Source organism: Phyllostomus hastatus, unplaced genomic scaffold (genome assembly GCF_019186645.2).
Source record: "Phyllostomus hastatus isolate PE091 unplaced genomic scaffold, TTU_PhHast_1.1 phas_scaffold_78, whole genome shotgun sequence".
NCBI lineage: Eukaryota > Metazoa > Chordata > Mammalia > Chiroptera > Phyllostomidae > Phyllostomus > Phyllostomus hastatus.
The window spans coordinates 32121648-32138699 of NW_025334041.1; the positions used below are offsets into that span (position 1 = coordinate 32121648).

A 17052-nucleotide genomic window follows, 5' to 3' on the forward strand; every position below is an offset into this window, starting at 1 on the left:
AATAATTTGTTTTGTTCTGGCGTTAGCAATGATCTTGTTCTTTTGCTTATGGGTTTGTTTTTCTTTGTTTAGTTTTCTTGTAGTTACCAACAATCCAACACCAAACTCTTCTCTACTCCTGTAAATCTGCTTAAACACATTACGTGATCTACCAAACAACTTCATCTTCTTGGAAATCTCTCCTGGAGAGTTCTGACTTGCTCCACCTGGACTGGTGGGTCACCCTCCCAGGCAGACACATAACTGGCATCCTGGGATTGTTTCCATCATTGTCCTCAGGATTCCCTTCACCTCTCTCCTGTGGTGGCTGCTGTTACCTGGCTTCCTTGTCTTCTCTGCCTTGGCTTATGCTGAATTCTAGTGAGGTAGCACATGCTTAAGTAGCATCCTGAGAAAAAATTCAAGGTGGGCAAGATTTCCAATTCCTTGAGCATCTGAAAACATTTATTTTACCCTCACTCTTCATTGACGGCCTGTATAGAATATTAGGTTGGAAATAATTTACATCAGAACTTTCACGCCATTGCCCACTGCCGTCTCCCTTCCAGGGCTGCTGTGGAGAAGTTGATTGCCACTGCAATTCTTGAACCTTGCAGTAAACCTGCTTCCTTTATGTAGGACTTTTCTTTGAAAACAGTGTCCTGAAATTCAGCAGCAATGAACACTACTGTCAGTCTCTTCTCATTTAATGTTCTGGGCATTTAGTGGCCCTCTTAGTCTTGAAATTCTCATCCTTCACATTTTAGAAAAAGTATATTTTAATGATTTTAATTTAAATGATTCCCTCTTGTCTATTTTCTCCAATTGTTCAGATGTTAGCTACCCTGGACTAGACTTTTGGATTTACTGATACTTTCTCACTTTCCAGATTTGTATTTTATGCTCTGTTTTCTCGCAAACTTCTTCAACTTTATCTTTCATCCTTTTTTTATTTCTGTTGTTTTAATTTCTGTCATCCCATTGGGTTGGCCAAAAAATCTGTTTAGTTTATTCTGTAAAATAAAACATACATTTTTCATTTTCAACAGTAACTTTACTGATTTGGATACTTTGAGTATGTCATCTATTTCCCACTATTGGCTATTAGAGGCCAGGGGTGCTGCTGAACACTTCCAATGCATACAATGGCCCCACAGCAAAGAATTATTGGCAAAAATGTCAATAGTACCAAGAAACTTCGCAAACCACTTCTGACATGTTCCTTCACTCACTGCACTTTGTTATACACTGCACAAATCTTTTTCTGCATTTCAGTTGTGTTTTTATCTTTCTTGGGATAATATGGCATAATACACAGAAAATGTTGCCTATTTTCGTCCATCGTCAACATTAAAATGGCTGCACAAAATTTCACCAATTTGGTAATTTTTTTAAATGCACCCTGATATGACGGCTGTCATAATACAATCTAACAAAATTGTTTTGAATGAAGCTAAAGACAAGTGAGCACTACTAGAGCCATCCTACAGAAGAAATGAAATGAACTTTTTGGTCAACCCAATATTTTTCATTCCCAAAACTACTTTTGTTCACTAAGTTCTTTTTAAAAATAACATATTCTTATTTTATAGATGTACTATTTTTTACCTCTTTGAGAATACTAATTGTAATTTCTTTCAAAGTTTTCTCTCCTATCTTTTTCTACCTAATCAATGCAAGAAACATTTAATTGCCCAAATTACTCATTTGTCAACTGCGATCTTCACTATAGTCTCCTAGATTCTTCAGGTCTGTTCCCTTGGACTGATCTGATTCTCCACCAAAGATACTTATAATTTTCTGCCTTGTGGCATGGGTCTGACACCTGTTTTTTGAAGCACAAGCTGTTCCTATCTCTCGTGGTCTTCCCTAGCCCCTCCCACGTGCCCAGCCCTGCCATACTCTGGGATGCCCCACTACGACCACCTGGGTGCAAAGTGAGGAGCAATGGAGGCAGGAAGGCTGTCTGGACGTAAGAGTGCGACAGGCCAGGACTGCCAGCAAGCATGCATGACCTCTAGGCTGGCGGTAGAGCCATGCAGGGGCACAGGGAAGCAAGGGGAGGCTGTGCATCCTGAGAGGAACCCCGGGCTCTCAGGCTCGGGTCTGAGAAAATGCATATTTTTTTCTACTTCAGTGATTTTTTAAAAAATTTGATTCTGATTTTGGGAAATGAGGATATATTTTATACACACACATAAAAATACATATATATTATATATTATATATAAAATATATAGTATATATTATAGATATATAAAACAAAAAGGAGTTATATGAAAGAAACCAACAAATTATAAGTGCCAAATCAATTCTATTATTTATAAACAAGGTATTTCAGAGGTTTTGTATTTTAAAATTTGTAAAACATAACTGACCATCAGAAACACCATCATTGTTAATGCCACACATATTATTAAGCACTTGCAATGTATTAAGAGAAAAACCCAACAAATTATGTATATATGTGTGTGTATGTATGTGTGTGTGTGTGTGTGTATACATTTAAAGCTTCACAGGCAGCTCTGCTGTCTAGATGGCTACTGAGGCTTCTTGTCCTTGTGTGCCCTTAAATATTCCAAGAACTAAGACTGTCCGGTGCATTTTGGCAAATCCTCAAGGAGCCAGAACTTCAATCGCTACAAGGAAAGGAATCCCATATATCAACGCATTCGCTGCCTTTCAGTTATTGCAAACAGCATAAGAAGTAAATCATATCACGTTCTTTCAGAAGCAAAAAATGTGTAGGACATCAATCGTGAGCACATTAAACCACTTCTGTGTGGGAACAAGGAGTACTTCCTGCTCTGCATGACTAATATCTAGACCTGCTTCTGGTGTTGCATTTAAGTTCTGTAATACTATTTTTATGCTCACTGCACATCTCATTCACCATTAAGTTTCTCACCACACCCCAAAGAATACCAAATCTTGCAGGAGTAAATCCTATTTACTGCCACAACCTGTACAACCTGTACTTGGAATAAGTAGTAAACATGAAGCATTTAAAGTCTAACAAACAACCACGGGGTGAAAGAAAAGTTTACAAAACTTGAATAAGAGCTGCTGAAATACAATTTCAAGGAGGGAACTTAAAAATGCTACAAAAATCGCAAGTGACAGTGACTGAAGGAGAGTGAACACAGAGATACTTTGTGGAATGATCTTTCTTCCTTTGTTTCACCAACAAAATGTTTCATTAATACCTGCCCAAAACTAACGACATGCATTTAATGGGTGAGAAAACCAAGCAAGAACATTAACAATCCAGTGATGCCATCATTCTTTGAAAGGATTCATTCAGCTCTTTAATCTCACTCCTGTCACTGAATTTGTAAGTCAGGAAGTCAAAACTAATTTACAATAGCTGTTGATTTCCACTGAGGCTGCTAGTCCCCTGGGCTCCCAGTGCAAAAGATCTCACTGGGTGGCCTCTCTACATATTCCCAGGTTTAAAGTGGGAAACACACGACTCCACTCCAGGAAGACAAAAAAACCCAGTTATAAAATGGGCAAAAGATTTGAACAGACACTTCTCCAAGGAGGACATACAGAAGGCCCAGAGACACATGAAAAGATGCTCAGCATCACTAGCCATCAGAGAGATGCAAATTAAAACCACAATGAGATACCACCTCACACCAGTCAGAATGGCCAACATAAACAAATCAACAAACAAGTGTTGGAGAAGATGCGGAGAAAAGGGAACCCTAGTGCACTGTTGGTGGGAATGCAGACTGGTGCAGCCACTGTGGAAAGCAGTATGGAATTTCCTCAGAAAACTAAAAATGGATCTTCCTTTTGACCAAGGAATTCTACTGCTGTGATTATATCCTAAGAATCCTTCAACACCAGTCCAAAAGAACCTATGCACCCCAATGTTCATAGCAGTGTTATTTACAATAGTCAAGTGCTGGAAGCAACCTAAGTGCCCATCAGCAAATGAGTGGATCAAAAAACTATGGTACATTTACACAATGGAATTCTACACAGCAGCGAGAAAGAAGGAGCTTATACCATTTGCGACAGCATGGATGGAACTGGAGAGAATTATGCTAAGTGAAAGAAGCCAGGTGGTGAGGGACAAATACTACATGACCTCACCTTTAACTGGAACATAATCAACAAAAGAAAAAAGCAAACAAAATATAACCAGAGTCATTGAAATAAAGAACAATCTAACAATAGCCAGAGGGGAAGGGGGAGGGGGCAGTGGGAAGAAGAGTTTTCAGGAACTATTGTAAAGGACACATGGACAAAACCAAGGGGAGGGTGGAAGCAAGGAAGGGAGGTGGGTTTGGAGGGGGTCAAGGGCAGGGGTGGGGAGAAAATACAGATAACTGTAATTGAACAACAATAAAATAATTTAAATTAAGAAATAATAAATAAGTAAAGTGGGAAACAGGGATAAGGATGTACCATGTGGTTGAGTTTGAACCCAATCAACCCTAGGGAGAAGACATTCAGTGTATAAATGACACAATGTGAGATGTTTAATTGTAAAAAAGTAAAATAAAATTATGCTCATATTATGACAGTAGTGTTTATTAAACATGGGCAAGATTAATAAAAAGAGTTTCTTCATCTGATGATTTTTCCCCAATCTAACTACTAAAAAAACTATGTCAACGGATACAGATTTTGAAAAAAAATGAATAGTGAAAAATTTTAAAGAAAGCTATCAATAAAACTAAATTTAAAATGGAGGTATATGAAAGGAGCCAACAAATTATAAGTTCCAAATCAATTCTATTATTTATTTAAAAAACAAGGTATTTCATAGGTCCTGTGTTTCAGAATTGTACAATGTGACTGACCACCATAAACACCTTCATTATCAATGCCACACATATTATTAAGCACTTGTAACTTATTAAGAAAAAGGAAAACCCAATAAAAATGGACAATATATAAGAACAGGCAACTTATAAAAGCAGAATTACAAATAGCCAAGAAACTTAATAAAAAATGCTCATGGTCACTAGCAGAAAACACCAACATAGTAGTCATTCCATTTATATTTATCAGAGTGGCAAAAATTAAAATAATGGGTTACAGTCACTGCCAATGAGAGCAGAGAAAAACAATTCTTCTTTAATTTACAACCTTGTGGAAAATATTCCAGTCAAATGCATTAAAACTGAAATCATGCTCTTTATTTAGTCAAGAGAACCCATTAACTAGGTATCCAAGAGAATGAAGAATTTAAAAGTGTTATTATACTAATATTTACTCTAAAATTATTCATATCATTAACATTTTAGAAACAACCCAAAGATCTATTTGTAAGAAACAACTGAAAATTATCCATACTATGGACTAATCAGCAGCCATTAAAAAGACTGAATGACACAGTCACGTGCTGATTTTAAAGGAATACTAATGATATATTTTACATTAAAAATAACACACATAATATATAAATTGTTTTATGAAACAAAAAATAAATACAAAAAACTCATATCAGTGTATACACCTCCACAAGCAAAAGGAAAAGTACAATACAAGAGAAAAAAACATGCCATGTTGTAAAGAATGGTGCAGATAAAGAAGGAGAGGAAATGGAGACAATGTTACTACTCAGCTGATTCTCAGGGTCATGAAATGTAGGCAACTGAATTACAAAGGGAGAGCACATCATTAAACATTCAGATGTAACTCTTCTAACTCCCTAACTTATGCCAAAGAAGACTCTTCTATTTTAAGCTTGAAGTTTTGGGACAACTTCCCAAGTTAATTGAGATCAAATCATTAAAACTCAGTTCTCTGGACATAGTGATACTATTTGTAGTAAAAGAAATAAAAGAGAGTGGTAGGAAAGAGAACCATTTTTATCTGTTTGTACATACAAGTGAAAAGTTTGCTCTGTGAACTCACCACAACAGTATGTGGGGTCATAATAATTCTTTATATTGAATCAACTGGTACGACAGTATGGGGTTCCAAGGTAGAGCTACCTGAGATTCTCCTCTACTATAAACAGTGCTACAGTAGGATTCCAGTGGACCTCACCCATTATTGGTGACTGTCTATCCCTGAAGAAAAAATACAATATAACCTAAACAATAACACTCCAGTGAAAATACTTAATTGTTAGAGCTTGGTTTCCAACTACAAATAACAGCTATGGTTCACTTTGACATTCTCTTTACACAAAATTTTTTTTAAAAGGAAAAGTATGGCAGAGAGATTAGACTTAGGCTAAAAACATGCACCTGAAGAATGCTAATACTTGGCTTAAAAAGCTCTTTTCCTACCTTCACGTTGTCGGGATGGAGCCCCCCGGGGTGCTTGTCCATGTACTGGCACAAGTCAGTGTGCTGAAAGACAAAAGGGAGACACGTGAACATCCCTCTGGCTCTAACATAATGAGTCAATATTTTTCTACTTCAAAGGCATCATTACCTGTGGAACAAAGCGAATATAAGACAAGTGGGTGGATTTTTTACTTTATGCAATCACGTGCCCCTCCAACCCCCATGTTTAATCAAACCGAATCATTACCTTTACCTCAAGGCTCTGTCTTATGTTAAACATATCTGTGTATTAGAAGGAATCCGTGTCTATAATTTAAGTGCCTAATTTCCACCCCATTGAATATAAATCTTTTAACTAACTCCCCCCAAAAAAACTAAAAAGAAATTCCTTAGCTATAAAAACTAAACACAACACACAATTAACCAATCCATTAACAATTTCAATTATTTTCTATTATTCAAGTGCAAATGCAGGTTATGATTCTTGTGTGAAGTGAAAAATACTAGGTCATTATAGTAAAATTACTTACTGGATTTATTTAAATTTCTCTTAGATGTATTCATTAAAAATAATTTTCAGGTTTCCAAAACTGCTGAACATGTTTCAAAAAATATACTTTATAAAAGAAAAATACTCTCAAAATGATAAGTTAAGACAAAAAATGCAGCTAGATATAACAAAAAAATCCCTAAGAAACATGTTATTATTCTTTTAAATATCCCAAGCTTGATTTGCCCAGAATTATGTATTTGCTTCTTAAAACTTTTTGTTTCTGAACTATGAGGAATTTTGAAGAAAAAAAAGTAAAGTTCCTATTTCAAATGTTCTTGTCTTACTGGAAGATACCATAAAATTTATAACACTTAATTATTCTGTAAAAGCCAATAAGCATGAGTATTTGAGTCCCAATATCAGTAGTTAATTATTGAGAAATCATGAGTTTTATGACCTATTTAAGAACCTTGCTGTGGCTGTGGTAATTGATGAGGATATAGAGCAGAATTTAGCATTCATTTACTACCCATCATGCATTTCTTCAACTCTTATTATGTTTCAGGCACTACTCTAATCATTAAGGACTCATCAATTGGCCCACTGAAGTGCAGAGGGAAGGAAAATAGACTGCAGAAATGCTCTTAGATATGTTCTGAGACAATTTTGCCTTTATTTTGAACTATACTCAAGGTGTTTAACTTCTAAATCAAAGGCAAACTCCCTGATGATAGAAACTATGTTTAATTTGAAAATTACTGTCTCCACTCCAACAAAAATGTCAGACACAAGGAACTGAGTATATACAAGTAGAAACAGTTTTACATTAGTGAAGCTCATTAAAAGTGACTGTTAAATGTAATTATAATGAGTTCCATGGAATTTTTCCTGAGCAACTAAAGTTTGTATATAACATATTTAATAAACTAATAAATGGAATCTCTACTCCAAATAGCTACTTTATGACTCCATATTATTAATTTCTCTGTCCATCCAAGGATAATATCCCCCTTGAAAAGATTTCTGAAGAATAAATAAATAGTACATAAGAAGTACTTTCAACCTATAACATGATACACAAAAATAAGGTATTATTTAAGATAGTGGCCATCACACAAGATCCACGATCGAAACAACTGTATCTAATTAGTTTACTGCTACTCACACAACAAATAAAGTGGTAAATAGAAAGTACATCCAATCATATCAATTATTATATATCCATGACATGCTAAAATTCTTATTAAAAATGTAAAAACTCAATTTACAAAACAAAAAAATCATATTCCACTGTTCCAAGATACAAACTAAGAATAAAAAAATAACAGAAAATAAAGAAATAATATATTTTCTATTATGCATTTATATTTCATGTTAGTTATACTGGTAAATATCAATAAAAATGAATCAGCATATCAACATAAATATCAAATAGAATTTAAGAAAAATTTAGTAAACACTAGTACATTTAACAGCATGACATATCTATATAAAACAATATAAAAATCTAATACAGCATAAAAAATATAAAACAATATAAAAATAAAAGAAGAAACAAAACTTCACAAAATCATGAATGGTTTAGTTCACTTCTATCAAAAATAAATAAATAGAATTAAAAAAAGAGAAAGGCTATCAAGGACATGAATACTACAGTTAAATAGCATGTTTACTTTTGTGCCCAATAAACTTGTGCTATGGGTTTTTAAAATATAAATGGATTATTCACAAAAACTGACCATGTATTAAACATAGAGGAAATCTCAAAAGTTATTAGAACACAGAAGTCACATTGTATCTTCTCCCACAAATAAAATAAGCATCAATGTACACTACTTCATAAACTCTAAGACATACATTTTTTCCATTTCTGACATTGCAATAATAGCATTAATTCCTATAACCCAGTCAGTAGTTGGAATATAGATGTCACTGCCTAAACAATATTTTAAACATCTTTGAAGCAATACATTTGATATCTAGAGAAAACATATGTCTTTAAAAAAATGAAGGGGACTCAATTTGATTCCATGAGAGACAAGAATGGAAGAATTATACCTAAAAAGGTACCAAGTTGAGGGAGTTTTCATGAAAAATGTTCCAAAACTTCAAATAATGGGAATAAATTACTCCAGAACAAAAGAAAAAGATGCTTCCTACCCTTTCTTTAAGGTTACCATGTCAAAGCAGGCAAACCCAAAAGAGAGCTGGAGAGAACTCAGCCAACCTCTTCATCATCACATATGTATACATTCCAATCAGAGTAGGTACTGGAGTTCAATCATGTGCATATTGAAAGACTAATACATCAACAAGGTGACACCTAAGAATGCAAAAATAGTTCCACATAAGAACACCTCTTACTGTGATCCACTAGGACTTTTGTGGTACTATATATGACATATATGTATTAAACGCTAATTTTTCATAAATAAATAAGACAAATGTTTACATTCTGTGGATTTTACATACTTGTATGAGGTCTCTCTAGAAGGTATCCAGCCATGTAATATGAAAAAGAGACATTTACTGAAGAAAATACAATAAACATTGTACACAGGACAATGGCACCTCCGTCCCCTTCAAAGTAGGCACCTTGGGACCTCACACAGTTCTCCCAAATGCCATCAGCTGCCCCATCATATTTTCCTGAATCTCATCAGAGTCTGACATATCTTTCTTTTCAAAGGTTATCTTAGTTTTGGGAAAAGCCAGAAGTCACAGGGTGCCAAATGTGGGCTGTAGTGGGGCTGAACCACCAACTACTACAGTGAAGTTGTCATTGTTCACGTGTGCGCATTCCAGTGCACTCTCCTTGGCTGCCAGGTTACATGATGTGGCACAGACTGTTCTCACTGTTAACAATGGCTGGACTTTTTCTGGACCAACCTCATAAATTATTATAGTTTTTTACCCAGAGTAAACTATTCAAGCTTTTTATAATGAAAAAAGCAAAACTATAAAGAAGGAAACATATCAGGAATGGGGAGCAGATTCCTGATCCTCAGGGTACATGCGATGTCCTTCTGAGTCTATGCCCAATGGCATGAGCATCATGAATCGTGGAAAGGAAGCTTCTACAGAAATGACATCTTGGGACATTTAATAACAATTTTAAATTTTTTAAAGAAACCTTTAACATTTTTAAATTCATATTTACTTAGATATATGGTACAGAAATGTGTACTCGTGCATGCATATCACATGCACACACATAGCTGGATTTACTGTGTAACCTTGGGCACATTCTGTAATCTCTGTATATCAGTGTCTTCATCTAGTGAAGATAGCTACTACTACACCTACTCATAGACATATTGTGAAAATCAGTGACTAAGAATGGTTCCAGAACACTGCCCAACACATGGGAGACAGTATAGATGATGATGATAGTGATGGTTTTCTGTGGTGTGTTGAGAAGAAAGAGAAATATTTGGAAGAACGGCAGTTAAAAACTGAATGATAATGATCCAATACCACCAGAAGACTGGAGCTCTTAGGGGTAGCATCACGTTCTATCATATGCCTTCCCATTGGCATGCTCAGACATTCTCATTCACACTCCACTGCTCTGGGTACATTATCACTGAGGCTACACCTAGCAGGCATACTATTAACCTTCGATTGCTCGGTGGGATTAAGAGTTAGAACCTGAAGAATCTCAGATGGAGGAAGAGAGATGAGATAGTACAAGGTCCCACTTTGTCCCCTAGCAAACTTCTGTTCCACCTGCATTAAAAATTATTTATTTTCTCTGTTTTTTAACATATAGCACTACATCTGGGACTGCATTGGAGGTGGCAAAATTATAAATTTCTTTACAGCTCCTTTGTTTTTCGCTTCTCTCCTTAGCACAAACCATTGGATTATGTGCTCCTTATGATTTGTTCTGACCCATAAACATGAACTAAACAATAATACTAGAAGGCACCTTGTCATCCCATTTTATAAAGTCACCCTGGATAGAAAACTTCTGAACAGAAAGCCCCTAAGACACATGACCAACAGATCAGTGTCCTCCCATGACACATGAATAATCTCAGATCTACATGGCTTGATCTACTCTGGCTATTTTTGCTGTAATAATAAAAGGGGCACCTTTAGACTTGATGCCTGGTGCCTGCAGATCACACACAATCACTCTTTGCTTTTCAATCTCTACCTTGGCCATTGGACATTTCTCATTGATGGTCTGAAATCTCTTCCCTTTCAAAGGTGATTTTAGTTTGGGGAAAAGCTAGAAGTCAAAGGGCACCAAATCTGGGTTGCAGGGGGCTGAGTCGCCTGGATGATTCAATGTTTCACCAAAAATCTCTACAAGAGATGTGATCGTTGTTATGATGAAGCTGCCAATCAGCAGCTGCCCACGGCTGTGGTCTTGTGAATCATCTGAATAGTTTCAGTGGAGGAATGTTCAAGCTTAACACAAAATTTGACGCAGATTTGTTGCTCTATTTGCTCAGTCATTTTGAAGGTGACAGTCACACAGTACACATGCTCACTCAATGGCATCTACCATCCCCACTGACTACTATGGTGAAGTCATCATTGTTCACACATGCTCATTCCAGTCCACTCTCCTTGGCTGCCAGGTTACATAGATGTCACACAAAATGTTCTCATTATATTAACAATGGCTGGGCTTTTTCCAGACAGACGTTGTATTTCTTTCACATTTAGGTTCCTCCTTCCTCACTGTTGATTGCCCATGCATTTGGTTATTTGAACTTAACTGAGACTCAGGTTCAGGAGACTCAGGTTGAGACTCAGGTTAACATAGGTTCAGGAGTGTTTCTAGGGGAGGGAATTTGAGGAACATATCTGAAATCATAACAGCTTGTATAGAAATGTTCTCTGTAAAATTTGCTACATTTACAAAATGGCTTTCCCCATATTGATTTGATTACTCTGTGGTCGGATCAATTTAGAAGGAAGGAAAGAAATTTCCCTTTGTAAAAAGGCAGGATATAGAAAGACCACAGAAAATCGAAGGCTTTTTACTCATAAGTACTTTCACACAGTAGAGTCTCAGTTAAGTTCAATCACGTGTAGTGCTGAGGGCTCCATGACTAATAGTACACAGCCATGAGACTTAAAAGAGAAGACATGAAAGGAAACTACAAAGATAAATTATGACTATAATGACAATTTCAAAACGAGCCAGAGTGGAGAGCAGCCCTTTAAAAGAGGACTAGGAAAGAGAGGGCTGAGGAAAAGATGAGGAACAAGCTGAACTAGGAGATTCATTTTGCCATGTTTGCACAGTCTCTACCCCTCATTCTTTCTGAAATTCATGTTGGGTCAGGAGAAAGAAACAACCTCCACCCTGACCGGTGTGGCTCAATTTGTTTGGGTGACATTCTATAAACCTAAAGGTCACTGGTTCCATTCATGGTCAGGGCACATGCCTGGGATGTGGGTTGGGCCCCTGGTCAGGGTACGTGCTAAAAGCAACTAATTAATGTTTCTCTCTCACGTCCATCTTCCTCTCCCTCTCTTCTCTCTCTAAACATAAATAAATAAAATCTTAAACAAAAAAAAGGCAGCAACATCCCTTCACTGAAAACTACTGGCAAAAAGGCTCTCTGAATACCACAAGCTCCGACGACCAGACGACCCCTTGGAGATGACAGTTACCCCTACATATTCCAGGGTGCAAACAGTTATGAGTCAATTGTTAAGTCAGCTTAGCCCTTCAGTATGTGCTTATGTTTCTTATTAATCAATGTAGTATCCACAAGGTGAAGTTTTTCAATTGTTGCTTCTTTATATGATCAAATTCCCTATTCAAGAGATACCAAGATCCTCAGAGAAATTATGCTTTTGCATTAGCACTGGCTTCCAGACTGGACTTGCCTCATTAAGCAGCAATCCAAATAAAACCCTTTCCCCAAAACATGCATCGGTTCCAGTCCCCTATAACGTTAATTAAGCATGGTGTCCCCAATATTTGTCAGCTAATTTGGAGGCTCTTCAGAAGCATTGCCAAAATATGACATTGAAAATAGCACAGCCCTATTTTTAGTACCCAGACTAAAAATAAGAAAGTCTTTCTGGGGATAACCAACAGAAATCCTGACTGACGTTATGTTTAACATAGCCTCACATCCCTTACTGCTCTTTTATTTAGTTCTCCATTTTGAGAGCAACAGAGAGTAAGTATATTCACACTTGGTATAATTTTTATGATATTAAAAAAACCCTCTGCTTTACAATAGCAAGACTATGGAAAGATTCCTGAAAATAAAACTAATTCTGAATTTCTTTGTTCTAAAAGGATAGGTTTATGTTATGTTTAAATAGCAAGGTTCACTTATACTTTCATTTTGAAATAAATGAAAACTTGTTTTTATAAAACAAAAAAATTAAGTGGAACCATGTGGTAAGAGCTAGTTGATAACATGTGCAAATTGAAAGCATAAAAATGTAGAGCCGCCCCACCCCCACCCCGTTAACTGATTTCTGATTGTCTAAGAAGCTCCCTCGTCTTCATCCTGGTTTGGCTGCAGACACCCCTCCAGTAAGTGACCCCATTATAAGGAATCTTTAAATAGTACTCTGCCTGGTAAAAGATCATATCAATAAAGTTGCAAATTCCTAAAGGACAAGACCAATTATTGTGACTCCTCAGTGGTACTGTATGTGGTCCCCAAATTAGTGGCAACCACGGTCACTGTTGCTGTGACTGCAATGACGTGTAGCAGGTACTTACTCGAGCTACTTACTCCTCTACTGGCTAAGGCCACCTTCACTACCGCTGTCCCAGGTCTGGGACGCACCACACACCTTCTAAAGAGAACCACACTTGAAGGGTAGGTACTTTGGTAGAAATCACTATCATTTTAGTTTTTAATCTATTTCACCTGTAGCTCATGAAAGTTGTGCAATTCACTGGGAAGTAGTTGCTACTAGAGGCAACTGAAAACTTACAGACATTCAGCCCTCCTGTCTTCTATACTGTAATCAATGCCATTTTCTCTAGCTCTAATCTGTTTTAATCAGCCTGCATTCCTGTAAGAATTAATACATCAAATTACTGAGCAGTTAGTTTCAAACGGCTCTTATATAAAGTCCACAGGTTTAAATTGACTTTGAAATTGCATTTTTTCTCATTAAGCTTTATATTACTCATCTATTTCATTCCCAAATTATAACTAATGAAATTTCACATTATGAGTTCCAACATGTGAGCATCATTCATTAGTAAGAAAAAGATGAAAAGAAACATTAATCAACCTTCCTTTAAATCAAAATCACAGCCACTCGAGATACTTTGTAGAGGAAGTTTGTACCCACCATATATCAAAGGGACCAATTTTTAAAACAGTGGTTAAAAAAATAAAACTTTGTAAGTATTCTATCAAATGTCATTTAGGCTTTATACTAATGCATTGAAATCCCTTATCTTTAATGGCAAAAAAAAAAAGACATTCACAAACAAGCACAAAATTGTCCTCTCTGCCTTCTGAAGTAGACTGGCTGATTACAACTAGATTATTCTGCATCATGTTGCATCACAGGGCATGATACGACAATAGAGAGAATAAGGTCTTCTGATGTATTCCATCATCCCCCAAAATATGTTCTCAAATGAAATAGTCTCAAATATTCCCCTGTTCCTGAGAAGATTTATTTTTCATATTTCAGAGCCTTTTTCTGGATTGTTTTATTTTTACCTGGTTTTCAGCCACTTAGGAAATGTTTGAAATTCTACGAGTAAACCACACACATTCCCCAGGGAGGGCAAGGGTAAATAACCCACACACATGCAATCGTAGTGCTATGGTTTATTCCTAATTCAATTAGTTGTTGTTTTGTTAAAGTATAATTTATTCTCCTTCTTTATGGTCATGATAAACCTACATGTGACTTAGCTATCCCATAATTCTGCCTAACTGGTTTCAGCTGTCATTTCTGAGTCCAAAATGCATGGGCAGCCCGAGGCTGGTGACTGGACGGGAAGCACTTCCAGCCACAGTCCCATCATGTAAAACCAGCACCCTGAAAGATCTTTCCCACTGCATCAAAAAACCTTACTATTTGGCTTCTGGCAATGGTATCAGAGGTAGACAGATTGTGTAGCTGTACCCAGGCAGTAAGACTGGCGTGGGCCATTCTTCTCACATCAGTCAAAAGAATGCAGACATTCATGCTCCAATAGTTCAAGTGCCTGAAGTATTTCAGTATCACAGGGGCCAGCTCACAAACATAACATATATCTATATCTATGTCTCTATATCTAGATCTATATAATTTATATCCATATCAATATCTACATTTATATAATGTATAGCCATATTTCTATATCTATGTAATGTACTACTTTATACAACTTCTAGGAGATATAAATGATTTTCCTTTGTGAAATTAAATAAATTCAAAATATAGATTTAGGAAGTTTCAAGAAATTTACAAAACTCTGTAGAAGTAGAACGTAGTGGTTCTTCAGCTCTATATGCTATTCCTATGTTTAAAAGGATGTGTAAAATATGCTCTCTCAAAACAGTGTTGGGAAGAGCGACCCAGGATGGTTTCTACACCCTCTGGCAAACCACTCACAAGCCGAAACCATACAATAAATTTTAATACAGTCAAATAGCCACTTTAAAAAGGTGTTCATGTTATTCTGAAGCCAGGTGGACTTTTAAAAGGAAAAATAAAAAGTGAGTGGGTATGAAGAATGGAATGCTCTGATCATCCAATATCCTCAAGAATTTGAGAAAAATATATAAAAAAGATTAACAAAGTGAGCCATATAAAATTCTTGAGTCAAAGTATGTGATGGAAGAGAAATAAAGGAACTGGAATAGTTTTCGGGAACACTTTAACTCAAAAATATCTGCTGGATTTGCTCTGTGAGAAATATAGAAGATTTTGAAATTACAAGGTAAAAGCAACAAACACACAAAAAAAACCTTAAAAGCAGAGAACTGAAGTGGAAGAGAGGAGAGAAAGAGGGGAAGGGAACATACAGAAATCAAAAGTGGCCATTCTGGAATTACTTTTCCTGATTACAAAGTAGAATGAAGGGGTCTTTTTTATAATCTTGGTTCTAAAAGGTAAGAGTAAGAATCACAGAGAGACAATCATACACTAGATGTGTGCGTTAGGACTTTATGAACTATACTATAATGAGGTTCAGGCACATATTTTCCTTTTCTTTTTTTTTTATTGTTGTTCAATTATAGTTGTCCCACTTTTTCCCCTTCCCCCATTGCTCTTCTCTGCACCACTCCTCTCCCCACCCCCAGCTCCACAGTCAACTCCCACCCCATCGTCCATGCCCACGGGTCCTTTACACATGCTCTTTGACTTGCCCCTTCCCCTTCTTTCCCCATTATCTCTCTCCCTCCTCCCCTGTCAGTTTGTTCTTTATTTCAAAGTCTCTGGTTATATTTTGCTTGTTTGTTTGTTTTGTTGATTAGGTTCCACTTACAGATGAGATCATATGGTAATTAGCTTTCACCACCTGGCTTATTTCACTTAGTATAATGCTCTCCAGTTCCATCCGTGCTGTTGCAAAGGGTAGAAGCTTCTTCTTTCTTTCTGCTGTGTAGAATTCCATTGTGTAAATATACAACAGTTTTTTTGATCCATTCATTTATTGATGGGTACTTAGGCTGTTTCCAGCGCTTGGCTATTGTAAATAACACTGATATGAACATTGGGGTGCATAGGTTCTTCTGGATTGGTGTTTCAGGATTTTTAGGATATAATCTCAGTAGTTGAATTGCTGGGTCAAAAGGCAGCTCCATTTTTAGTTTTCTGAGGAAATTCCATACTGTTTTCCACAGTGGCTGCACCAGTCTGCATTCCCAACAACAGTGCATTAGGGTCCCCTTCTCTGCACAATAATTTTAAAAATACTAGTTCTGGAACACAATCATAACAATAAAAGTAAACAATTACAGTTTGTTAACTTGTCATCTACCTTTTTTGTGTAATACTAACTGAAAATTAAAATATATTTTCAAACTCTTATAATGGGTGAAGTATTTAAAAATATATAAACATGAATAAAAATGTACATAATATTTAGGAGCTTACTGATGACTCAAAGGAAAATAAGAATAACAATCAAATAAATGTGAATAATCTTCCTCCTTTTACATATAATGAAACATTTATAACTTTTTGTTCACATCATTTGACTGAGCAGTAATGACTTTAGGAAGTTTTTGTCCCCTGCAAGGAAATACAGAGGGAAGTACTAGAAGTAATGTTTTACAAATTTACAATCCAAAGTACTTTGAATTTCTTAAACATGGTTATGATTATCTGATTATTTATGGTGTAAGGGTTGTAAGCTATCGACGGCAAAAT

General features: G+C 36.2%; 1 protein-coding gene across 6 annotated transcripts in view; it reads right to left on the reverse strand.

Annotated features, from left to right (window-relative positions):
• The window catches only part of CDK14 (cyclin dependent kinase 14), a 548605-nt gene that overhangs the window by 274615 nt on the left and 256938 nt on the right, over positions 1-17052 (reverse strand). For all 6 annotated transcript variants that reach the window (XM_045828168.1, XM_045828171.1, XM_045828174.1 and 3 more), the window contains one exon: positions 6237-6299. In XM_045828168.1, coding sequence (XP_045684124.1) covers positions 6237-6299 — 63 coding nt within the window. The remainder of the gene's footprint in view (positions 1-6236; positions 6300-17052) is intronic.